The following is a 27267-nucleotide window of genomic DNA, read 5'->3' on the forward strand; positions in this document are numbered from 1 at the left end:
CTACGTGCGGAGGCAGAGACAGAAGTCGTGCCTGACTGAGTGCAAAATCTCCATCGCTGGCAACAGCAGACCCAACTGCACCATATAAAACCAGCACTGATGCAGCAGACCCAACTGCACCATATAAAACCAGCACTGATGCAGCAGACCCAACTGCACCATATAAAACCAGCACTGATGCAGCAGACCCAACTGCACCATATAAAACCAGCACTGATGCAGCAGACCCAACTGCACCATATAAAACCAGTGGGATCCTAATTACCAGGCTGATGATAATCTTTTCAGTCATATATTGACTCTTGATCAACTACTAAGTGTGGGCCTCATGGTGGGCCCATTGTCACATATTGCTGCTACAACAACTTTTGATTATATCTCTAACCTTTGCCTTTTTCACATGTGAAACTAACTAGGAAGCAGGAAATGTAATTAATGTGTACCTTGTCATGTCTTGATTAACGCACACTCACTACAACAATGGTCTCAAGTCTCATCAAAGTACTCGCAAATCAGATGACCTCCAACCATGTGATCCCAAATCAGCTGACCTCCAATCATGTGATCCATATCAACGTAACCAACCACAAACTAGGTAGCCTACCGTATTTAAGTTAGGTTCACACAGCATTCTGGGAGCCATTCTGTAGTCAGAATCTCCCGCACCACTCTGGTGTGTAGTCATCATCCTCTGAGCTGGTATGTTTATTCTCTGATTGCTTCATATGGTTTCCTAAATGTTCCTTTAACCTGTTTTCGTAACTTTCACATTATTCATTTAGATGTATCTTCTATAATGTATTGGATGAATAGCTTGTATCTGACTAATAAATTGTTATGCTTTGACCCACATAGTTTTCTAGAGTTTCTTTAGATATCCCTCAAAGTTTAAGATGTGCCAGGGGGAACGGCTAGGATTAGTCCCTAGGGCCGTGGGGCTAACTCAGTGAAAGTAGGCATGCTACCAGGAGAACTGGCCATCGTATTGTACTGTGGTGGGTCACTGATTTTATTAGTAGTCTGGAATTAGACAGATAACCTTAGCACACCCTGAACCCTCTGTAGCTTCGGTAAGATGTTCTGTCCAGATGAGTATAGTGGTCCAGGCCAGCACTATAGCCTCTGACTATTCTTGGGGAAGTTTGAGTCTAATTAAATAGCTAGAAGGCATTCTTGTAACAGTATCGTGGGTAGGCCTACATCGGCCTACTATGGATAGTAATATTACTTTGACTGAAACTTCTCCATATCTAGCGGGGTCAGAATCATTAGGTTAACAGGGGTTCTATAATCAATTGTTATTTCCAACAGCGCGCGGACAGCTTCACGATTTCCTTCGACCACTCCCAGCTCCCTCATTGGTCCTGCAGCAGACCCAAATGCACCATATAAAACCAGCACTGATGCAGCAGACCCAACTGCACTATATTACATTACATTACATTTAGCAGACACTTCTTGACCAAAGTGACTTACATATGTCAGCTATATTACAAGGGATTACATTGTCCCCGAAGCAACTTGGGGTTAAGTGCCTTGCTCAAGGGCACAACAGTGGAAGCCGGGAATTGAACCAACAACTTTCAGGCTACTGCACGCTAGCCCAGCTCTTTAACCACTACACTACCACCGCCATAAAAAACCAGCACTGATGCAGCTGAATGTAGCACAGAGTGCAAGCAGAGGATACCACAACCTCGACTAGGGGTGTGATAGATGTGCGAATTTCACATTAGATAGATAGATAGATATACTTTATTGATCCCTAGGGGAAATTCAAGCTTCAAACAAGATAAAAGAACAGGTCTACATAGTACTCAGTGCATACAGAGCTGCATTGAACTAATTGAAGTAACAGGGAGGCCACACCAGGCCCCTAACTGAAGCGGTCCATTCGCGGGGAGCATGCTACATCAATTAGCTTCCACTGTAACCGATGGAACTGAAGCGGTCCATTCGCGGGGAGCATGCTACATCAATTAGCTTCCACTGTAACCAATGGAACTGAAGCGGTCCATTCGCGGGGAGCATGCTACATCAATTAGCTTCCACTGTAACCAATGGAACTGAAGCGGTCCATTCGCGGGGTGTATGCTGCATCTATTAGCTTCCACTGTAACCAATGGAACTGAAGGGGTCCATTCACATATACTGCATCAATGAGCTTCCACTGTAACCAATGGAACTGAAGCGGTCCATTCACATATACTGCATCAATTAGCTTCCACTGTAATCAATGGAACTGAAGCGGTCCATTCACATATACTGCATCTATTAGCTTCCACTGTAACCAATGGAACTGAAGGGGTCCATTCACATATACTGCATCAATGAGCTTCCACTATATCCAATGGAACTGGCTACACCAGAAGTGGCAGCTGCTCACATACACACACACACACACACACACACACACACATACACACACACACATACACACACACACACACACATTCAAATAAATGACACCAGGCTTCAGTCTGTCTTTTTAGGAACTGGCTAGGGACAACGGAAAGAAAATTAGCACTCACAAGCTAGCTCTGGTTTATTTACAGCTTGTCTGTTAATTCATGTCCTAATAAATAAATAAACAAATAAATAAAACTATTTGCGCACTCCGTTATGGGCGTGGTTCGGCTGCGCTCGGGTGTGGCGCGCCTGGTGCACTTTGTTTCCTCTGCTTTGACACTGATACCCCGGCATCTCTGTATCCTTTACTCCATCAGCCCCCTTGCCCCAGAGGGGGGCTATATTTGGCATTCCAGAGCCGTGCGGGGGCACTTCCTGTTTACGAGTTCCCTCGGAGGCAGCGCGAGCATCAGAGGGGTCAGAGGTCGAGTGCCATTTCCTGTGTTGTGACTGTGTGATGTCAGCGCCTCAGCAGCAGCACTGAGCAGAGCTGACAGAGGAGCGGAGAGGAAACCGGGTGCCCTAATTACACACACACACACCCACACACACACACACATCACATGCACACATCACACACAGAAACACACATACACACACACACACTTACAAATATACACACACACACATCACATGCACACATCACATACAGAAACACACATACACACACACACATTTACAAACATACACCATCAACACATGCATTGTATGTGGGAAAACTCATACACACACACACACACACACACACACACATGAACACACACACACACACACACACACACACACACACACACACACACACACACGCACGCACACACACACAAGCACACACACACACACGAACACACACACACACACACACACACACACATTTAATTTGCATACTGTGCAGCAGTTGTATTTTAAGCAAACACATAGAGACACCACTGGCAGCAGCATTGTGTGTGTCAGAGCAGCATTTCCCACTGGATGCTCCTCCCATCTGGAGCCCTCTCTGAAACACACACACACACACACACACACACACACACTCCTGTTGTCCCCCACAGGCACAGTGCCCTGCACGTCTGCTAGCTGGGAACCATACCAACCAACCTGTTCAGTGTTCAGTATGTTGGGAATAACAGGCAGAGGGTTCAGTGTGTTGGGAATAACAGAGGGTTCAGTATGTTGGGAATAACAGAGGGTTCAGTGTGTTGGGAATAACAGAGGGTTCAGTACGTTGGGAATAACAGGCAGAGGGTTCAGTATGTTGGGAATAACAGAGGGTTCAGTGTGTTGGGAATAACAGAGGGTTCAGTGTGTTGGGAATAACAGAGGGTTCAGTACATTGGGAATAACAGAGGGTTCAGTGTGTTGGGAATAACAGAGTGTTCAGTATGTTGGGAATAACAGAGGGTTCAGTGTGTTGGGAATAACAGAGGGTTCAGTGTGTTGGGAATAACAGAGGGTTCAGTACGTTGGGAATAACAGAGGGTTCAGTGTGTTGGGAATAACAGGCAGAGGGTTCAGTATGTTGGCAGAGGGTTCAGTGTGTTGGGAATAACAGAGTGTTCAGTGTGTTGGGAATAACAGAGGGTTCAGTGTGTTGGGAATAACAGAGTGTTCAGTATGTTGGGAATAACAGAGGGTTCAGTATGTTGGGAATAACAGGCAGAGGGTTCAGTATGTTGGCAGAGGGTTCAGTGTGTTGGGAATAACAGAGTGTTCAGTGTGTTGGGAATAACAGAGGGTTCAGTGTGTTGGGAATAACAGAGTGTTCAGTATGTTGGGAATAACAGAGGGTTCAGTATGTTGGGAATAACAGGCAGAGGGTTCAGTATGTTGGCAGAGGGTTCAGTGTGTGTGTGTGCGGGGGGGCGTGTGGGCATGACACAAGTCTGTGCTACATGGCTCATCCTCTTCCTCTATTACTCACCTGTGTTGCAAAACACACACTTCTCATGCCAAAACACACTTCTCATGTCGTAACACACCTCCCATTCCATAACACACACCTCTCCATAACTCATCTCCAGTACGTTGCCTAACACACACCATTTCATGCCATAAGCAAGCCCCCCCCCCCGACACACACTCACACACTCTTCCTCCACACGGCTGCAACACTCACCCACTCTTCCTCCACACAGGGCTGCAACAGTCACACTCACACACTCCCAGGGAAGGGCACTTAAGGTCACCATGAACATTTCTCTGACCATCAAGGAAGAGTACAACCCTGAATAACAGCAGCTGTCAAGACCTGTAGGACTTTCTCAGCAAGTGTGACTCAGTGTGTGTGTGTGTATATGTGTGCATGTCATAATTACTCTCTCTCTCTGCCTCTCTCTCTCTCTCTCTCTCTCTCTCTCTCTCTCTCTCTCTCTCTCTCTCTCTCTCTCTTCATTCCCTTTGTCTCTTTCTCCTTACCTCTACCTCTGTCTCTCTCCATCTCTCCCTGTTTCTCTCCATCTCCATCTCTCCCTCTCTCTATCTACCTCTCTCCCTCTCTCCCTCCCTCTAGAGCTTGATCCCTTATCCGGCGTGTTACATTCCCTGTCGTTTCCCTTCCACGGTTAGACTTCATCCTCTGACCTCTATAGAACCACTCTTACACCACAGCCAATTAAAATCTCTTTGTGAGCACTGGAGGCAGATCCACTGAACAGAGCCGAGCGTCAACATTCTTTCCTGTTGACTTTTTGCACCTTTTCAACTCGGCACAATTGACGGCGAACATGCCGAGCACAGACAGAGTGGAAATCAGCGCTTTGTTTAGTCAGCCCCTTCAGGAAGGTCTCATTGCCTTCAAATGCATTGATAATGAATGGAGGGAAACTCACTGCATTGTGTAATTAGGTACGAAGGACTGAATATTTCATATAATGTTTCATATTGTGCTCCTGCCTTATGGGTCCCTCTGGGCAGCTACGCAGTATGCACGCTTAATTTTAGTATGGTCTTTGAGAGTAGAAAAACATACCAGTCAGTCAGTCTCAGGATAAGAGAAACAAACAGGCCCACATCCTCGGCCTGGCTCCCAAACAGGTCAACCCAGCAGGCTACACAATCTTAAAATCGGAGGCCTTGAAGTTTAAAGCCACTAAGCTCTGGGATTATGCACCAAAGTCATAACCATTGGCAGAACACACTTTTCACCTCTCATCCTGGTCTCGAAATCTGCCTGATCTGAGACAGGGGCGAAGGCTGGGGATCATCGGCTCAGACGCGTCACGCGTGAGCGCGAGGGTCAGAACTATCTGACTGGAACCAAACATGCAGCGACTTCACTGCTGGCTCATGTCGGCAAGACGCATCGCTACTTTTTAGAGACAGAAATCCGTGGAGAGACGGTGCCTGCTGTACCTAATCCGTCTTTATGCCCTTGACCGCGGAAGAGCGGAAAGGGGGCGGCCGGTGCTGTGGCCATCGGGAGCGGCCAGAGGCGCGCGCGCGGCATAATGAAATGGGGCTTATCGATCCGAACTCAAACGAGCCACCGGGAGACCGCATGCGTCGGGCTTTATCCGACCCTCCATGGAGACGGAACCTCGCGCACCGTAGGTCTGTCCGGTGGATTGTAACAGAACTCTCCCGCTGATCCATATCTCTGAATATAAATATTAATTATACATTAATTTACAGACTGAGAGGCGCCGACTCTCAGTGAATATGTTATATGTTAATTCTGGGCTGTTTACAGAAACAAATACAGTACAACCGAGACATTCAGATGAGCTATTGTTAATATAATGCAAAATGTTTAAATGCAAGGAAGGGAATGTCATGGCGCACCCAGAACCACTATGCCAAAACTGACAATTGCTCATGGATAACAACAACAGTCAGCCATTATAATCTTAATAGTGGGAAGACTAGTTATGAAGTAACAAAACTGCCTCGGGTAACTTACAACAGATGCTTCCGTTACATAATTCGCACGCACAACATAGCACTGTGTGCTGGTGCGTTTGGTGGACTTCAAATAGTTGCAGGCACGACTGTAGCCTAGTGTTAAGCACATTCATATCAAACTATGAGCTGCCGTTAACATCAGCAGCTATCTTAACCGCACACTCTGAGAAGGCTACACTCTCTGACGCTATATCGCGTGCGGTTCACAAATTCACCAGAGCCGTAAGTAGAAAAATGACAGTTTTGCACATTAAACTACACATTGTCTACAGTGTCTGCATGTCGCTCACATTCAGTCAGAGCTCGTTACAAAACATATCACACAACGATGTAAAGCAGCATGAAAACACTGTCGTTTCGCTTCCACCCAGTTGACATGCATGTTGCAGAAGTAGGCTAGAACGGAACGGTCTGCTGGTGCACGCTGCTGTCAAAACATTCGAGCGTAGGCTGACAGTCTTACCTTCAAACTTTGAGACAGCGTCACGGAGCTCTGTGCACACGGTCAGCCGTGGATGAGGGCTTGGAGCGGAGACTGAGTGTTGTCCAAGAGGTGACCAGACCAAACAGGCGGCCCCTGCTATGGCTGCTGCAGTCCTGTGCGTTAGAACCAAAGCCTCACATTAACATACACTCGCGCCACAAGTGGCACGCACCCGCGTCCATCGCAGTGTGAAACAGAACAGCTCGATCTAAAGCCACATGTGGTGGTGGTGGTGGTGGAACAAAATTAACACGAGGCTGACGGTGCACCGAGAATGCCACTTCTGAAAGAGTTAATTACAACTCAAACTGGACAGGGCTGCGCGTTTCTGATAAGTCGCTGGAGTCAGGAGTCCGTTTATCAGAACCGCTGCAATGACAGACTATGGGTAGGCTACACAGTCAGCCAGCCAGCCACTCTGCACAAAGCCTCCCAGTCCCGCCTATAGGAGGCTCCTCTGCGTACTGTCGCTACATAGCTTCGAGAAGAAAAAAACACAGATACAAACACAATCCGCTGCAGCTGTTCCCGCGCCACGAGTTGATGAAGCACATCTGCACCCAGTGACAGAGACCCCAACCGACGGCAACAGGGCACAGAGAGCGCAGCAAACGAACGGGCGTGTTTGGTTTGTACTTGGCAGCTTTATGCTTGTGCAATACTTTAACTGTCTGCTGGTGTACAAGGAAACAGTGTAGGCTGAACGCCACTGTAGGTTCCATGCAAAACAATGACGTAGGCCTACTGTTGGTTACCTTTAACCAGCTGATAGCGAACGTGAAGCCACAAACACTAGGAAATGGTTTGTGTTCCAGTATCGGCTACCGTTTTTAACAGATCTCTTCTATACATACAACATATACATTTTAAATAATTGAGTAAGACTACCGGCACCCTTGTGCTCAATCTCATAGATTTAATGGCTGTGAAGTTAAAGTAGCTACTAAATCATTGGTAACCACCACGCGCGCATTTCTCTCAACTGCCGAAAAATAGGCTGGCTCGAGCGCAGTCCCCCAGTTAGTCACATTAGACCCACACGAGTCAGCATAGATCATCAAGGGAAACTCTCCAAGTAGGTCTCAAAAGACTTACCTCGAACACTAAGATGTTCACATTCAGCCCAAATCATCAGTTCGAGTTCAATAAGTAGCCTATGTAGAGACACAGCTATCTCTCCTCTGCTGATGCATACTGACACACACACACACACACACCAGAGTTTCCGCTAGACAAAATCGGTGCCGGTCAAAGTGACCGGCAGAGGTTTCGTTTTCCGGACATTTTGATGATATGCCGGTCAAATATCCTATTATCGATTCTTAGTCAAATTGAGGAAAACTGGAGACAGGCTATGTAGCTTAAAGAATGACATAATCAGGTTGTATAGAATGCAACATGTTCATTAGCATAACTTAAACATGCCTAACAAGATCTAGCCAGTATCTTTTCATGGACAGCAAGAGTCCGCTTCCTTCGTTGTTCTAAAAAGGTATACGTTGTTTGTTGCTGTTACCCACGTTATCTCCATTGGTGACTGTTTAACTTACACAGATGTGCACACACAAGAATGAGCGCTCACACCACTACCATGGGCGGATTATGAACTTTCGGGCCCCTGGGCCCAGATGTATTAAGGGCCCCCCACTAATTTTCGTATATATGTTGGAGGGGGGTTTGGGGGTCCTCCCCCAGAACATTTTTAACTTGTTTGATGTGATTTCCTGTATTCTGGTGCATTTTGGGGATGGCCAATACTAAATTCAATCAGATTCATAGCCTACATCCTGATTTGTTGATATTGAGGCAATGATTCCATGCAAAGGCTTGGGCTTCAGGGCCCCCTGACCTCTTGGGCCCCTGGGCCTGGGCCCAGTAGGCCCGTTCAGTAATCCATCCATGACCACTACCCCCTAATGCTATGCTTTTTTATTTGATAACAATAAATTAAGAAATGTTTCCTATTCTGGGAAATGTTTAGTTTCTTTTTCTTTTGGCCGCGGTTCAATGATAGCGTTTAATTGTGCCAGAAATTATCCGCGGACCAGCAATCTCCTCATCGAGGAGGCCCTAACCCTGCAGATCATAGACAGAGAACGCATAGGCCTACTGTATGCTTTGGGTAAAGAACACTTTGAATGTCAAGTGTACACGGAGAATGACAGTGTCTTGGAGCAGCCGCACCCCCGCAACTCCCAATGTCACTGATTCCGACAGATACACCCGACACTTCTGCTTTTTATCTGGTGGTGGTGGAGTTGACCGGACATCTGAGGCTTCAGATGTTACCAATGTATCATCATCCATCACGTCTGGCCTCTGAAAAAACTTTTAATGCTAGTCTGCCTGGGCCTGGCCATGTTTAAACCGCCTCACTCATTTGTTTGTTGTTTAACTTGGACGTTTTAAGCGTGCGCTTCCTATTTGAAATGCTGCATAGGCTACGTGTTGTTTAATAGCTTACTTTTCAAACGGTAGAGCCTGTTTATTTAAAAACATAGCCAGAGGACGTATAATATAGGCCTACATATTAGGCTAAGGCTTAATCTCAAATTCAGATTGCGTCAGGGGACGGTATTATTAGCCAATTTTAATCGGACAATTTGACCGGAGATTTAATTTTGTCGGACATTTCATTTTTTTTTCCGACCAATGTCCGGTAATTACCGGACAACGGAAACCCTGACACACACACACCTGTAAAGCTCTGATGCACGTAGGGCACCCACATTAGAACTAAGCATAATGTCCACCTGATGATCAGACGGTTATGTCTTAATCTTAAGTCCACTAATGACTTTCCTCATTGCGGTGGAAGACCTTGAATTTCCCCTGGGGATCAATAAAGTATCTATCTATCTATATATCTATCTATCTATCTATCTATCTATCTATATACCCCACCCACAACCCAACCCTTATCTAGAGAAATGTACTAGTTGTGATGCATTAAACACACACACACACAAACACAGTACATCCTCATTTCTGATGACTACTAGGCTACACATCTAATCGTATCCTACTAATGAATGTCCTCAGCAAATATGAAGATGTCTGACTAAAGCCTACAGCTAACTCTATTCAGGAGATAATGGACACACCAAACCCTTGTCTAGGTCCACTCATAAATGTACACACTATTGATGTAGGTTGACCCAACAGTCAGCACATTCACATGAATGGGCAATAGACACACTGCCACCGGTAGGCTTTAGGAGGAACTGCAGTGTGGATTTTGAGTCTGTGAGGTAAAGCAAAGTCCTTTTAGGCAAGTCCCTCCACTCGGCGGCCATATTGCAAGGCTTTTTGAGTACTCATCGGGCATCCTATTCGGCAGAAATGCGCGTGCGCAAGGCTTCACGACACCAATCTTGCTCCAGCGGCGAGTTCACAACACATGATTGGCATGATGTCTTCACAACACACCATATCATTGGCTCAATGTATTCACACCACACCACATGATTGGCTCAATGTATTCACATGTCGACGTTTTGCCGAGGAAGGGGTGTGATATGTGTAGGCAACGTTACAAACTAACCCCATGCATTTCTATGGAGGATTTTTTGAGTGCTGTGTCTCCTCATTAGATAGTCTCTGGGTAAAGTTAGGAGCCCATACCAAAATACATGGGCCAAAATACATATATTTTACTCTCATTTTAAATGTGTCAAAATGAACTACAAAATACAGTAGCCATGGCATGTATCAAAATAAAATACTGTATTTTATATTTTGAAAATACTAAAAACACTCTTTAAAGAGAGCATGAAATCACTTTATAAACCTTCCATATCTGTCTATTTAATCTATTCGTTCATCAGTACACTGACTCTTGATTAAGTGGACAGTGTTTAAGAGCAACAGCTTTTCTCTGCCTATGAGACATGCCATCAATCTGCAACCAGTCAACAGATCAACTTTGCTGACCTGCCTGTTATATCTCATAGCCTAAATACTCTCAGGGATGCACTAAAAATCACACCTGAACTTGTCAAGTGGTACAAAGTGGAGACAAGTCTCTGATATTGTCAATGCATACCCAGATTGCTTGGTACGCTGTTGATCAGGAAGGATCATGACCCTTTCAGTTGGTTTTCAACTAACTGGGTACCATATAAGCGCTAAATTGTGTTATATTGGCGCTCAGGGGCATAAATATGATTTTTCCATCGTATTGCTTTAGGCAATACATGGTGCAACTTTTTGAGCAATACTGCCAGGCAACCTCATAACTAGTTCCATGTGTTCTGATTGGATGATTGAAGTTCTCAAGAAACGGATGACTAAAGTTCTCAAGCAACTTGAGGTTGCTGTATGAGGAAGAGCATTGTGTGTGTCAGCAACCAACTGAGTTTACACTGGATCATCATCATCACCCTTGCACTCCAACTCTACGCAAATTACTAAGTCAGCAACATTTGGAGGCCACATTCATTGTTTTGCACTTTTATGATGTCATCATATCACCAAAAGTATTGGTTTTACCAAAAATATACAAATATAGATGTACCACATAGCGGTACAAAATATGACTGCCGCTCAGTCCTGTACATCCTTCATCTCCTACTGCAACTTTTGTGTATGCTTGTATGTGCCTGCCTGCGTGCATGCATGCGTGTGTGTGTTTGTGTGTGAGTGTGTGCGTGCCTGTGTGTGTGTGAGTGTTTATGTGTGTATTTGTTTTTGTGCGTGTGTGTGTCTGTGTGTGTGTGTGTGTGCATGCATGTCAGTCTGTGGGTGTGGCTGTGTGTGTGTGTATGTATGCATGTGTGTGAGAGAGAGAGTGTGTGTGAGACAGTCCTGCCTTGTAGGTCCTCTCCTCATCATCCTCTATAGCAGTGGTTCCCAACCTGGGGTCCGCGGACCCCACTAGGGGGCGCCAGAGATTGCAGGGGATCTGCACAATGCTGCCTGGGCTGAGGTTGTAAGGTTGCCAAAATTATATTTGCGCACATTAAATGTATAAAATCCCAATAACACACCCAATTGGATAATCAAAATTCTTTATAATCCAAATTAAAACATATTTTTGTTCCACATTTAAATTCATGTAGCTATTTATTACCTTACCTAAAGGTTGGGAAACACTGCTCTATAGCAACCCTTTGCTCAACACCACCATCTACAGGCCGATGGGTGTACAGTCACTAAATGTATACATAAATTCATTTATTTTATTATCTTTAAGATCAGTGATTCTCAAGCCTGCTCTTAGCCCTTCAGCAGGGGAGTTTTGAACATTCTAACAGAAGATTCTGTTCCGCAACAATGTAAGGTTCTAAAATTCCATGTTGAATTCAGGGCCTGTTTACACGTATCTAGATATTTTTAAAAACGGATATTTTGTATGCGTTTGTTTTTTTAATCGCGTTTACACGACATTCGATTAGAAAATATATCCATACACACTAGAACGCAAAATGATTCCAAAGGCGAATGTTTATGTAGAACCTAAAGTGTCGTCTAGGTCATCTACTTGTCTGCGTTGCCCTCCTCCCCTCAATTAGCCTAATAGCAGGAGAGGAAAGACGCTTTGGTTTACAAGTACTAGTTTATCAGTTTGGCAGAAATTACATGCACGACACAGTAGGCTATGATAGGCGAACAATACACAATATGAGATGGAGATGAGTTGTCAGTTATGTTATATCGTGGCAAGGAACGATTAAAATGTGCAAAAGCCTACCAACATCTCACTGTTCACTTTACACAACTCTGCGTCTGTAACACGCCAGGCCAACAGATTGCACTATCCCAGTCAAAGTTCAATTGCATATCCGAGAATAAACTTAGGTAAATTTAAAATGTACAGAAGGCTACGCGTTTTAGGCTGATTAAACCGAAGGGAAATTATGGCAAAAAGCGACTCATAAAGCAACTCATAGCCTACATGTGGACCGACGAGGTAGAACTAGAATTGCGGTTCCGAGGAACTGCAAGAGTGGGTTTGATCAGTGGCACGGAACTCGGCCTCATCCAAGGATTCCAACGGTACCTCATTTATGAAAATCGGGCACACGGATCAAAAGTTGTCTGCATTAACGCAACATCCAATAAGCTAAAACGCATAAATAACATGGTTGCTATGATGGTTGCTATGGTGGTCGCTAGGTTGACATTACAGGGGTGGTTTCTAGGTTGTTGCTAGGGTAATTAGTTAGTTGCTAGTAAGCCATCTTAAGCTGACTGCATAAAGTGATTATTTTAAGAGATACATTTTCAAACCAGAACTGTGTATAGGTCATGGTTAAAAACGTATCAGAATCTCAGAAATAATCACGTAATGCAGCCAGTTTAAGATTTTTTAAGAAGTCAGATTTTTTAAAGGCAATCAAATTTCTGCTGACTCTCTTCTGGCTGCGGTTAAAGGCCAGCGCCTCCTGAGAGGCCTGAAGGGTCAGTTCTGAGGTTGTTGGCTGCTGGAACCGAAAAAAGGACTGCATTTTCTTAAAAGACAATGTGACTGAAGTGCGGGCAAAGTTTGCACAGAAATGTACGATTTTTCCCACCCTCATCGACCTCATCATAAAACTTGTTTAAATGATCACACGACGCCTCCTTGCTGCTTTGTCGTCTACATCAGCATTTCTCAAACTTCTTTGACCTGAGGCCCAGTCAAGGCATACTTTGGGGTCATAGGGCCCACCTACATGAACCCACCCCCTCCTCCCAACCCCTATCAAATTGTAATGATATCACAATTATTATTTTTATACTATATTGCCTACATGCACTTCAAAACAGTCAATGTTTAAAGTGCTAAGATTGTTCACAAAAGTTTGTGAAAGCATGCACATCAGAGTACTGCTTTACTAATGTAAAATATAATTAGGCCTACACTAGTTTTATTGTTTTTGCATTGTTGCATGATTGATATGCTATTTAATTACATTTCATTTGAATGCCTGAATGTAAGAATTCAGGAAACACAATACCAGCTTTTAACATTTATGTTGTTAGTTTATGTAAATCACATAACACATGAACTGTTTACATACTACTGATAGCCCATTACTGTACACAATAATACTGTGCCCATTCATTAACATATATTAAACATCAGGCGTCTTGTTTACACAATTAAACCATATTTGCACTTCGAATTTCGCTTCCAAACTGTAATAACTACATCTACAAAGTCTAAAGAAGATAACCATGTAGTCTGTTCATAGATAAGATCAATTTTGACAGAACTACAGACTTCGTGAAAGTAGCCTAGTAGTCCTACATAAAAGGCTCCATATTCACTTCATTGCAAAATCGCGGTTGGTCTGTTTACACACTAAAACCATATTTACACTTCGAAATTCGCTTCCAAATTGTAGTAACTACATCTACGAAGTCTAAGGAAGATATCTATAAACATACTACATGGTTAAGATACATTTTGACAGAACTACAGACTTCGTGAAAGTAGCCTAGTAGCCCTACATAAAAGGCTCCATTAACTTCATTGCAAAATCGCGGTTGGTCTGTTTACACACTAAAACCATATTTACACTTCGAAATTCGCTTCCAAATTGTAGTAACTACATCTACGAAGTCTAAGGAAGATAATCATGTAGTCTGTTCATAGATAAGATACATTTTGACAGAACTACAGACTTCGTGAAAGTAGCCTAGAAGCCCTACATAAAAGGCTCCATTAACTTCATTGCAAAATCGCGGTTGGTCTGTTTACACACTAAAACCATATTTACACTTCGAAATTCGCTTCCAAATTGTAGTAACTACATCTACGAAGTCTAAGGAAGATAACCTTGTAGTCTGTTCAACGATAAGATACATTTTGACAGAACTACAGACCTCGTAAAAGTAGTACCTAAAATTAGTGTGATAAATGGCCATCACGTAGCCTAAAGCATATAGCACTAGCATATGACAACAGCAAATAGCTAACGTTTACGTTAGCCTAACTTACTTATCGTTGACGTTGACCCGACACGTTTATAAGTTAGACCATAGACTGATAAGGACGTCCATCAAAATTCCGTGTGTATCCTGTGTATCTTTCGTGCTGCTATCCTGTTGCCTTTTCCCTGTTGTTCCGGCAACAAGGTTTTTACGCGATATTTGCCACATCCCAGAGAGTTGTTGTTTGGTGGGTCAGGTGACGAGCCGTCGAATCACAGCACAGCACCCAGAATGCATTGCAACACACCGTCTAGAAGGGACTCAGCGTTAGGTCGGCTTTAAATAGCATACAGAACCTATAGTAATATAACGTTGTCTGTAAGCTCCACAGATCGTGGCAAGACAATTGAATTGATTGAGGACTTCTTGCTGGGCAACGATGAGTAACTTGATTAGTAATGCTGCGTGGATATGTATGAAATCTGTATGAAAGTGTGTTTCTCAATGTAATAATCTATACAACTGTACACATGACTAAGTTCAAATTGAGCTAGCTGGGTATAGGACTGGTCTGAATGGATTGGTGAAATACTTTATTTATTTATTTTTTTAATGACCTATATGAACATGGTTTGGCTTTAAAAAAAAGAGGAGACAGCGCTTCGCGCTGTCTCCTCTTTTTTTACATGACCTTTACACTTAGTGCTGGCAAGGCATTGAACTGGGCTGAATGGATTTGGAAAATATATATATTTTTTTTTTAATGACCTGTATCAACATGGTTTGGCTTTAAAAAAAAGATGAGACAGCGCTTCGCGCTGTCTCATCTTTTTTTACATTACCTTTACACTTAGTGCTGGCAAGGCCTTGAACTGGGCTTCATTCAAGGATTCCAACGGTACCTCATTCATGAAAATCGGACATACTGGTCAAAAGTTACATGCACACACCTTCATATACACAGACAGCCCAGCCCAGCCCATTAGACATTGCCAGATGGCTTAGAACTCTGCCAGGTGCAAGTAATCAACTCTAGCAGCAGAGCTCTACCAGGTGCAAGTAATGAGGTGCTGTGATGTCATAAAGCCCCAGCATTCCGTCATTCATTTCAATGGGGCCCAAAAACGCCGAAAAACGGGAATACCGCGAAAACGACAAGGGCCAGCGACACGAAATTAACAAGCAAGTTACACCGGTTCGGGCCTGAATTTTTGGAGTTCGAACCGCGTCGATAGCTCAAACGGTCTAGGAGCAGTAGTTCGGCCAAAAAGTGGGTGAAAAGGAATAATAAATAAACTAGAATTGCGGTTCCGAGGAACTGCAAGAGTGGGTTTGATCAGTGGCACGGAACTCGGCCTCATCCAAGGATTCCAACGGTACCTCATTTATGAAAATCGGGCACACGGATCAAAAGTTGTCTGCATTAACGCAACATCCAATAAGCTAAAACGCATAAATAACATGGTTGCTATGCTGGTTGCTATGGTGGTCGCTAGGTTGACATTACAGGGGTGGTTTCTAGGTTGTTGCTAGGGTAATTAGTTAGTTGCTAGTAAGCCATCTTAAGCTGACTGCATAAAGTGATTATTTTAAGAGATACATTTTCAAACCAGAACTGTGTATAGGTCATGGTTAAAAACGTATCAGAATCTCAGAAATAATCAAGTAATGCAGCCAGTTTAAGATTTTTTAAGAAGTCAGATTTTTTAAAGGCAATCAAATTTCTGCTGACTCTCTTCTGGCTGCGGTTAAAGGCCAGCGCCTGCTGAGAGGCCTGAAGGGTCAGTTCTGAGGTTGTTGGCTGCTGAAACCGAAAAATGGACTGCATTTTCTTAAAAGACAATGTGACTGAAGTGCGGGCAAAGTTTGCACAGAAATGTACGATTTTTCCCACCCTCATCGACCTTGTCATAAAACTTGTTTAAATGATCACACGACGCCTCCTTGCTGCTTTGTCGTCTACATCAGCCTTTCTCAAACTTCTTTGACCTGAGGCCCAGTCAAGGCATACTATGGGGTCAAAGGGCCCACCTACATGAACCCACCCCCTTCTCCCACCCCCCATCAAATTGTAATATCATCACAATTATTATTTTTTTTATACTATATTGCTATACATGCACTTCAAAACAGTCAATGTTTAAAGTGCTAAGATTGTTCACAAAAGTTTGTGAAAGCATGCACATCAGAGTACTGCTTTACTAATGTAAAATATAATTAGGCCTACACTAGTTTCATTGTTTTTGCATTGTTGCATGATTGATATGCTATTTAATTACATTTCATTTGAATGCCTGAATGTAAGAATTCAGGAAACACAATACCAGCTTTTAACATTTCAGTTGTTTACTAGTTTATGTAAATCACATAACACATGAACTGTTTACATACTACTGATAGCCCATTACTGTACACAATAATACTGTGCCCATTCATTAACATTAAACATCAGGCGTCTTGTTTACACATTTAAACCATATTTGCACTTCGAAATTCGCTTCCAAATTGTAGTAACTACATCTACGAAGTCTAAGGAAGATATCTATGAACATACTACATGGTTAAGATACATTTTGACAGAACTACAGACTTCGTGAAAGTAGCCTAGTAGCCCTACATAAAAGGCTCAATTAACTTCATTGCAAAATCGCGGTTGGTCTGTTTACACACTAAAACCATATTTACACTTCGAAATTCGCTTCCAAATTGTAGTAACTACATCTACGAAGTCTAAGGAAGATATCTATGAACATACTACATGGTTAAGATACATTTTGACAGAACTACAGACTTCGTGAAAGTAGCCTAGTAGCCCTACATAAAAGGCTCCATTAACTTCATTGCAAAATCGCGGTTGGTCTGTTTACACACTAAAACCATATTTACACTTCGAAATTCGCTTCCAAATTGTAGTAACTACATCTACGAAGTCTAAGGAAGATAATCATGTAGTCTGTTCATAGATAAGATCAATTTTGACAGAACTACAGACTTCGTGAAAGTAGCCTAGTAGTCCTACATAAAAGGCTCCATATTCACTTCATTGCAAAATCGCGGTTGGTCTGTTTACACACTAAAACCATATTTACACTTCGAAATTCGCTTCCAAATTGTAGTAACTACATCTACGAAGTCTAAGGAAGATAAAACTGTAGTCTGTTCAACGATAAGATACATTTTGACAGAACTACAGACCTCGTAAAAGTAGTACCTAAAATCAGTGTGATAAATGGCCATCACGTAGCCTAAAGCATATAGCACTAGCATATGACAACAGCAAATAGCTAACGTTTACGTTAGCCTAACTTACTTATCGTTGACGTTGACCCGACACGTTTATAAGTTAGACCATAGACTGATAAGGACGTCCATCAAAATTCCGTGTGTATCCTGTGTATCTTTCGTGCTGCTATCCTGTTGCCTTTTCCCTGTTGTTCCGGCAACAAGGTTTTTACGCGATATTTGCCACATCCCAGAGAGTTGTTGTTTGGTGGGTCAGGTGACGAGCCGTCGAATCACAGCACAGCACCCAGAATGCATTGCAACACACCGTCTAGAAGGGACTCAGCGTTAGGTCGGCTTTAAATAGCATACAGAACCTTTAGTAACATAACGTTGTCTGTAAGCTCCACAGATCGTGGCAAGACAATTGAATTGATTGAGGACTTCTTGCTGGGCAACGATGAGTAACTTGATTAGTAATGCTGCGTGGATATGCATGATATCTGTATGAAAGTGTGTTTCTCAATGTAATAATATATACAACTGTACACATGACGAAGTTCAAATGGAGCTAGCTGGGTATTGGACTGGGCTGAATGGATTGGTGAAATACTTTATTTATTTTTTTTATGACCTATATGAACATGGTTTGGCTTTAAAAAAAAGAGGAGACAGCGCTTCGCGCTGTCTCCTCTTTTTTTACATGACCTTTACACTTAGTGCTGGCAAGGCATTGAACTGGGCTGAATGGATTTGGAAAATATATATATATTTTTTTTTTTAATGACCTGTATCAACATGGTTTGGCTTTAAAAAAAAGATGAGACAGCGCTTCGCGCTGTCTCATCTTTTTTTACATTACCTTTACACTTAGTGCTGGCAAGGCATTGAACTGGGCTTCATTTAAGGATTCCAACGGTACCTCATTCATGAAAATCGGACATACGGGTCAAAAGTTACATGCACACACCTTCATATACACAGACAGCCCAGCCCAGCCCATTATAGCTCTGCCAGGTGGCTTAGAACTCTTCCAGGTGCAAGCTTAAGCAATTAGAGCTGTGATGTCACAATCGAAATTTGAATTCTGAACATTCCGCCATGCATTTCAATGGGCCCAAAAAACGCAGAAAAACGGGAATACCGCGAAAACGACAAGGGCCAGCGACACGAAATCAACAAGCAAGTTACACCGGTTCGGGCCTGAATTTTTGGAGTTCGAACCGCGTCGATAGCTCAAACGGTCTAGGAGCAGTAGTTCGGCCAAAAAGTGGGTGAACAGGAATAATAAATAATAATAAGAAAACTTAAGAAGAACAATAGTGGGCTTGCTCCGCAAGCCCACAGCATGGCAAAGCCATGCTGTGGTCTTGCTGGATCAAACCCACTAATAAATAAAGTAAACTTAAGAAGAACAATAGTGGGCTTGCTCCGCAAGCCCACAGCATGGCTTTCAGCCATGCTGTGGGCTTGCTGGATCAAACCCACTAACTAGGCTACTTTCTCTTAGTACAGTATAAAGTGAGGAAAGTTCAAGAGGGCACGGATTACATGCTAGCCTACTAATAGCCTATAAACATTAGCTCTCGCCCATGTTCATTTTGTCAAAGCAGCTCTTGGATGAAAATAGGTTGGCGCCTGCTTTATATCAACGCCACACCAAATCAGTAATGAAAACACTGATGAGCTGTTATGTTGCACTGCTTGCTGGAATGACGAATGCCACTCTCATTGGTTTTACACCCAAAAGACACCCATGACTGGTTAAAAACATTAGGCTACATTTATTTAGCTATCCACAACGTAAACAGGCGATTTAGAATGCCGTGCGTGTATACCGTACGCCCACACATCCTGCGATCTTAATTACATCCAATAATAGGCCTAGGCTAATTCATGAGAATATATCTGCATTTTAATAAAGACATGTAATAACACTGCCGTGATGTAAGTGTGGTAGGATATTGAGTATCCATGAGTTGCTAGGCTAGTGTTCATGGACAATGATCCAGCTAGTCTGCACGCACACATAGGGCCTTTTAACTGAGAAGGTCGGGGGAATGGGGCTGTTTAAATGACAGTGTTGGCAGCATGCAGAGCCAACATCACAACACGTTTCAATGTGCTAATAACGCTAAAACTCGCACGTCATGCCAAAACTAACCAGAATAGCAAACCCATTTAAAACTCACCATAGCATAACTTCTCAGATACGGTAATTAATCATGCCACAGCGGGCCAGAATAACAAACATAGCCTACCTTATCTTCTACATACATGTACATCCTCTAGGTTTGGAAATGAAGATGATTTAATCCAACATGTTATAATCCATAGGCCTAGCCTAGGCTATGTTAGCGTCACAAGACGATACTTACTTACTTACTAACATACTTCTACATGAAGTAAACAACTAAACAACTCTATAATTAACAATATAACAACTCAGAAGTCAACAGACAGTTGCTGTGTGAACCTGTGTGAGGTGAGCATGAAATAGTATGCGAAATATTAAAAATAATCGCATATCACGTGTGGTGTGTAGGCTACAGTTTGTGTGAAATGTAAATGTTCAGGCCAGGCACTGCACTGCACGTCAAAAGCTCCGCTCTAGAATATTTGCTGCACATATTAAATCGAATTGACCCACGACACAATTGAACGCGTCATCGTTTTAAGAAATCTTCACTTTAGAGTGCGTTTGTAAAAGTATGCGTTTGAGGGAGATAAATCTCTGTTTACGTGTAAACGAAAGGGCCAAACGCATACAAAAGTATGCGTTTATTCAAATATCTATATACGTGTAAACAGGCCCTCAATGAACCCAGATATTCTTTAGAATGTTCACTCCCGTCAGGGCTAGAATCCCCCCAGCCTCTACATATTTCATATCTTTCCCGGCTCTGACCACTCAGTTGACTGAGGCACCCATTAAAACATATAAATAAAGCTGATTATAATGCAGACACATACTACTGGTGTATTTTCAGTAGCTGGGCCCAGTGTGCGTGTGTGTGTGTGTGTGGGGGGGGGGGGGGGGGGGGGGTCTATATTTAGCTGTACAAAAAAATGGCAAAAAGGTTGTGACTGACATTGACTTATTGAAGCAGTGATCCTAGCAACTCCTTAGTACATGTTGTGCAACTCCTAGCGACTCCTTAGTGCATGTGTGTTTGTACACCATCACGTTTGGTCAGCCATCAGTGACTAGTCCACTGTACCATCATTCCCAGAAATGTAAGTGGCATGAATCAGGTGGTCGGTTACACTCTGAGAAGCGGCCGAGCATTACTTTCCATTTTCCACTTTCTGAGTTTGGAGCGGTCGGGTGTAAGAGTGTCCCAAGTTTATTGATCGCTAAAGGGATGAACACAGAGCCTTATGTTTGTGTGTGTATGTGTGTACTTTTCACTCTCAAGTAACACACACACACACCTGATCTCAGGGTCACACAAGTGACCTCAGGTCACACACACATCTGATCTCAGGTCACACAAGTGACCTCAGGTCACACACACATCTGATCTCAGGTCACACAAGTGTGTGTATTGCACAAACATCTGATCTCAGGTCACACAAGTGTGTGTATTGCACAAACATCAGACAGGTTTAGCAACAGAGGACCTCTTAGGCTCATCTTAGACATTTTTAATACATTCAACCACGTTTCCCAAGCACCTTCCCGCATCAGTTACATCTGTTTCACAAAGTCCACATGCTTCTCTCCCACACACATCGGACACGCTGCCATCTTATGAGGGGCAGCTGTGGCGACTGTGTACATGTTAGATACGCGCGTGCGTGTGTGTGTGTGTTGTGCCGACTGAGTACATGTTAGATACGGACGTGTGTGTGTGTGTGTGTGTGTGTTGTGCCGACTGTGTACATGTTAGATATGCGTGTGTGTGTGTGTGTGTGTTGTGCCGACTGTACATGTTAGATATGCGTGCGTGTGTGTGTGTTGTGCCGACTGTGTACATGTTAGATATGCGTGCGTGTGTGTGTGTTATGCCGACTGTGTACATGTTAGATATGCGTGCGTGTGTGTGTGTTATGGCGACTGTGTACATGTTAGATATGCGTGCGTGTGTGTGTGTGTGTGTGTTGTGCCGACTGTGTACATGTTAGATATAAGTAAGTACAAGTAAGTATATATACTTTTTTGATCCCGTGAGGGAAATTTGGTCTCTGCATTTAACCCAATCGGTGAATCAGTGAAACACAAACAGCACACAGTGAACACACAGTGAGGTGAAGCACACACTAATCCCGGCGCAGTGAGCTGCCTGCTTCAATGGCGGCGCTCGGGGAGCAGTGAGGGGTTTAGTGCCTTGCTCAAGGGCATTTCAGCCGTGCCTACTGGTCGGGGCTTGAACCGGCAACCCTCCAGAGTGCTAACCAGTGGGCCACGGGTGCCCTCATGTGTGTGTGCGTGCGTGTGTGTGTGTGTGTTATGCCGACTGTGTACATGTTAGATATGCGTGCGTGTGTGTGTGTGTGTGTTGTGCCGACTGTGTACATGTTAGATATGCGTGTGTGTGTGTGTGTGTGCACTGTGTGCATGTTAGACAGCTGTGTGTGATATAAAAGTCCATCACAGTCCACCTGCACTGGACGTACAGGATGTGCACATACAGCAGAACAGGAAACAGACACAGCACAAGTACACTGTGTGCAAAATTATTAGGCAAGTTGTATTTCTGAAGATTAATTGTATAGTTGAACAAATACAATGATGTCAGTCAATCAAAAATGTTATTAAACCTCAAACCTGAATATTTAACAAAGGGAAAGTGAGTTTTGGCTTTCTCAGGAGAAAATCTATGTGTGCAGAATTATTAGGCAACTATTGGTGTGCAGAATTATTATGCAACTAAATAAGAAACTAACATTTTCCCACCCCACTTGTTTATTTTCATTTCTAAGAGTAAGAATAAACAAAATAAACAACTCAAAATGTACAAATAAACACTTCTGACATTTCATGAAATATTCAGCGACCAATATAGCAACCCTTCTTTTCAATAACTGTCATGAGCCTTCCATCCATGGAGTCTGTTAATTTTTTGATCTGTTGATGATGAACATTATGTCCAGCAGCAACCACAGCCTCCCAAATGCTGTTCAAAGGGGTGTACTGTCTTCCCTCACTGTAAATCTCACATTTAAGAAGGGTCCACAAGTTCTCAATGGGTTTAGGTCAGGTGAAGAAGGGGACCATGTCATTATTCTGACATCTTTAAAGTCTTTGCTGGCTAGCCACTCAATGGAGTACTTGGATGCATGTGATGGAGCATTGTCCTGCATAAAAAACATGGCCTTCTTGAAGGATGTAGTTTTTTCTGTACCACTGCTTGAAGAAAGTATCTTCTGAAAACTGGCAGTAGTTTTGAGAGTTGATTTTAAGTCAATTTTCAACCCTAAAAGGTCCAACTAGCTCATCCTTAATAATAGCAGCCCATACCAGTACCCCACCTCCACCTTGCTGGCGTCTGACTAAGTGGAGCTCTGTGCCCATTAGTGATCCAGCCACGGGCCCATCCGTCTGGTCCGTCAAGAATCACTCTTATCTCATCTGTCTATAAAACCGTTGAAAAATCTGTCTTCAGATATTTCTTGGCCCAGTCTTGACGTTAAACTTATGAGTCTTAAGTGGTGGTCGTGTTTCAGCCTTCCTTACCTGGACCATGTCTCTGAGCACTGAACACCTTGTACTTCTGGACACTCCAGGTAGGTTGCATTTCTGGAATAAGGCCGCACTGGAGGTCAATGGGTTCCTGGTAACTTTATGTTTAATTATTCTTACGTCTCTAGCAGTTATTCTGCGCCTTTTTTTCTCCACACGTTTCTTGCAACCCTTTTGACTATTTGCAACAAAACGTTTGATTATTCAGTGATCACGCCTCAATATCTTTGCTTCTTCAAGAGTGCTGCATCCCTGTGAAAGGCATTTTACATTTTTTTGCTTTTCAGAGTCTGTTAAATCTCTTTTTTGGCCCATTTTGTCTGAGGTAAAAAAGCTGCCTAATAATTATGCACACCTTGATTGTAGGGTGTTGATCACTTTAGGCCACACCCTCCCTCATTACACAAATACACATCAACTGATGATGCATAAATCCAATTAGCAGTCAGGTTTATATAGGTTGGAGTTGGAAATATGCATAAAAATGATGATAAGGTAAAAATACTCACTTGCCTAATAATTGTGCACACGGTGTATACATATTAATCATAAACAAAAAAAATCATATGTAACCCTCATTTGACTGATATAACATGAATAAACCCACATTCAAATGGGTACAAAGGCAATTGTAACATAATACTCAGTAGCAAAGTAGAAAAATATGTTGGCAGTTCACATTCGTCACGTTAGACAGACACACCCAGACTTATACCTAAATATGTTTACATCACACACACACAAAACTCTCTCATATACATTAGTGTCACATAAGAAAGTATAAATGTCTTTTCTATAGGCTACAATGGCTGGGAATCGTCCTCACGCACGTGTCCAGATGTCCAGTTATAAACCAGATAGGGGACTTGTGTCCCTCTTGTGTTTTTCCAGTGGTGAGTCCTAGATTCTCTTACGGTATAAAATGGCACAGCAGTATGAGCACTTGCTCATTGAAAAGCGTTTAAAGCCTCGTCTTCCTTTGGATAGAACACCTGCAAATCCGTATCTGTGTGTGAAGCCACATTGAAAAGCGTTTAAAGCCTCGTCTTCCTTTGGATAGAACACCTGCAAATCCGTATCTGTGTGTGAAGCCAGCGGAACGTCTGGTCAGACACCCGTGGGGGTCAAAGTCTGCCACTTCCAGAGTCCAAAACAGAGGGAAAATGTCACAGATGAGTCAAAGTGTGTAAAGACTTGAGATGTCTTTGTGTGTGTGTGTGTGTGTGTGTGCGTGTGTGGAATGTGGGCGTTCTAAAATGTCAATCCTGTAACTCCTGATGAATTCTCCAAGGGGACCATGTAGTGGGAGTCTTAGCCGCCGGCTGGAGGAGGTTGTCACGGCAACGCCACCTCTAAGGTGGATGCCCACTATGCTGGCTCTGTGGGGTGGTGACCCAAAGCACAGTACGCATCCCTGAGTGCCTCAGCCACACTGACTCCTTTTTTAAGCTTCTTTTTGTTTTCTGCCATTCATCCATCCATCCAGTCATTCATTTATTCATTTATTCATACATTCATACTGTCTTTTTTCTCATGTAAACAGTATCTCCTGTCTGACCACCCAGCTTCTGGAGATGATTTCCTAGTGGATTGGGTGTTGCATTTGTTTTCCATAGGGTGTGACGTCCCTCTGCTCATTGTGTGTATGTGTGTGTGTGTGTGTGTGTGTGTGGTCCTTGTGTCCTGGAGTTCCCGCCCACATTACTGCAGTCCAGTCTTCCAGTGTGTAATGCCCCCTGCTGGACGTCACCATCAGAACAGGGGGAACCCAACAAACCTGCAGGCCGGGATGTTTAGAAGGAGGCTAAGAACGGTCCTTTTTGTCCATTCACTCAAAAGTGAATAAACTAGAAAAACAAATAATAAAAAAACTGATCAACAAAATAAGTTAATGTGTTTAGGTCGAAGATGCTTTCCCAATCCTAGAACTGGTAAAGGGGAGAGGTGAGAGGCTTGATACAATAAAAACATGCTGCAGCCCTAAAGCAATCCTTCCTCCTCGCTAATGGCACCCCACAAGTCAAGTGAAGCGACAGAACACCCCAAACCTGCGGCGAGTGGTTTCAGCTCTAGACGATTTGCGCCCTCTGGAGGAGGGGCATGGGAGGCGGCAGATGCGACCCCCCGTTGGGTCGGCTTGTGACACGCAGCAACCCGTTGGTCTGCTCGAACGGACTGGACCGCGTCTCCGACATCAGCGAGCTGTTGGTCTCGCTGCCGTGGTGATCCAGTCCGTTGGTCTCGGCCGGACCGTTCTCCTGGAGCCCCAGCCGCCTCACTTCCTCGTCCTCGTCCTCGTCCTCGTCCTCATCGGTCAACGGCGGGTACATGGAGATTGGAGAGGGCACGTGTTTCTTGCTGTTGCGGACGCTGGCGGCCGAGCGTGGCCTCCCCTCTGATGGGGGGATGGCGCTGCCGTTCAGGGGCTTCACAATCTCAGCGGTCTGGTCCATTAAGACAGGAGAGGGGTGCAGCGGAGGGTGGAACTGGGGAGCAGATACAGACAGAACAGAAACAGTGTGTTACTCCAGTTACACACACAGTCCAGTTACACACACAGACTGCAGTCACCGAGGGGTCATGTGAGGCATGGCAATGGCCTGCTGACGGTTATGTGTGATATTATTACTATAATCTTTTTTTATTTATTATTATTATTATTATTATAAATTATTATTATTATTATTATTATTATTATAACATTTATTTATTATTATTATAACCTTTATTTAACCAGGTTAGTCTCATTAAGATATACAATTTCTTTTTTAAGAGAGACCTGGCCAAGATAGCAGAACAAATAGTTACATATAATAGTTACATATAAAACAAAAAACAATCACAAAACAAACAAACACAAAAGAGGCAAAGACAACTCAAGTGCATTCCAGATGAAATAAAAGAGGCATTAATTAAAACATTTGCAGGTATGGATGGACTCCTGGTCTATGGTTTTAACATAACCTGTAAAGTCATTAATTAACCCATTTACTCCTAAAATGCCTGCTAAAAACGCCTATAGAATCCTATGGCATTCTAGACTAAATAACCTTATTTCCTGAGGGTTTTCTGAAAACATACTAAAAATTGTCAACGTCTACCAAAATGTAATATCTAAGCCTCTGTAGCACCTAGAAACATGAAATAAAAAGCATGCTGCGCTACGCAGCATCCAGCGGGACGGTCAATGTTGCGTCATGCAGCATCCAGCGTTGCTGGGTTAAAACATTTGCAGGTATGGATGGACTCCTGGTCTATGGTTTTAACATAACCTGTAAAGTCATTACGAGGTTTAAACGCCCCTCAACTGTGCGTCGGGACCGTTTTACAACCTCGAACGTGATTTAATTTCTGTGAACGGTGTATCATCCATTATCCCTTACATAAATCCCTTACATAATCTATGTATCATATATCGAGATATATAAATGAAGATTGAGCCAACGGTTCTTTCTAGGCTCCTTGAAACATTTTTAATTCTTAATGGCAATATATAAATAAAGTTGAATTGAAATTAATTGAATTTATTATTTTAATTTATGAACTCTTGATTCTAATCCATCCAATTTTGAATCTGCTTCTGGTTCTAAGTTCTCACCAGAGAGGCGCTGAGCTCTGATGTTAATCTATGATTCTGGTTCTACGTTCTAAGTTCTCACCAGAGAGGCGCTGCTGTTCCTCACGTAGGACTCGACGCGGTGCTGGCTCT

At 43.2% G+C, this 27267-nt stretch overlaps 2 protein-coding genes across 2 annotated transcripts in view; both read right to left on the reverse strand.

Annotated features, from left to right (window-relative positions):
- The window catches only part of LOC143127172 (RAS guanyl-releasing protein 2-like), a 101968-nt gene extending 94576 nt beyond the window's left edge, over nt 1–7392 (reverse strand). Inside the window, exon 1 of the mRNA XM_076288484.1 lies at nt 6770–7392. The gene's annotated coding sequence lies outside the window, so the exon portion shown is untranslated. The remainder of the gene's footprint in view (nt 1–6769) is intronic.
- An 18235-nt stretch (nt 7393–25627) lies between these two features.
- The window catches only part of nectin4a (nectin cell adhesion molecule 4a), a 34784-nt gene continuing 33144 nt past the window's right edge, over nt 25628–27267 (reverse strand). The window contains exons 10-11 of the mRNA XM_076289567.1: nt 27218–27267; nt 25628–26044 (exon numbers count right to left, since the gene is read on the reverse strand). The exon at nt 27218–27267 is cut by the window's right edge and continues 133 nt beyond it. Of these exons, the coding sequence (XP_076145682.1) occupies nt 25628–26044; nt 27218–27267 (467 nt within the window). The remainder of the gene's footprint in view (nt 26045–27217) is intronic.

Source organism: Alosa pseudoharengus, unplaced genomic scaffold (genome assembly GCF_046254945.1).
Source record: "Alosa pseudoharengus isolate Yale_2024_CS ecotype anadromous, Long Island Sound unplaced genomic scaffold, YU_APseudo_1.1 YU_APseudo_1.1_scf_17, whole genome shotgun sequence".
Classification (NCBI taxonomy): Eukaryota; Metazoa; Chordata; class Actinopteri; order Clupeiformes; family Clupeidae; genus Alosa; species Alosa pseudoharengus.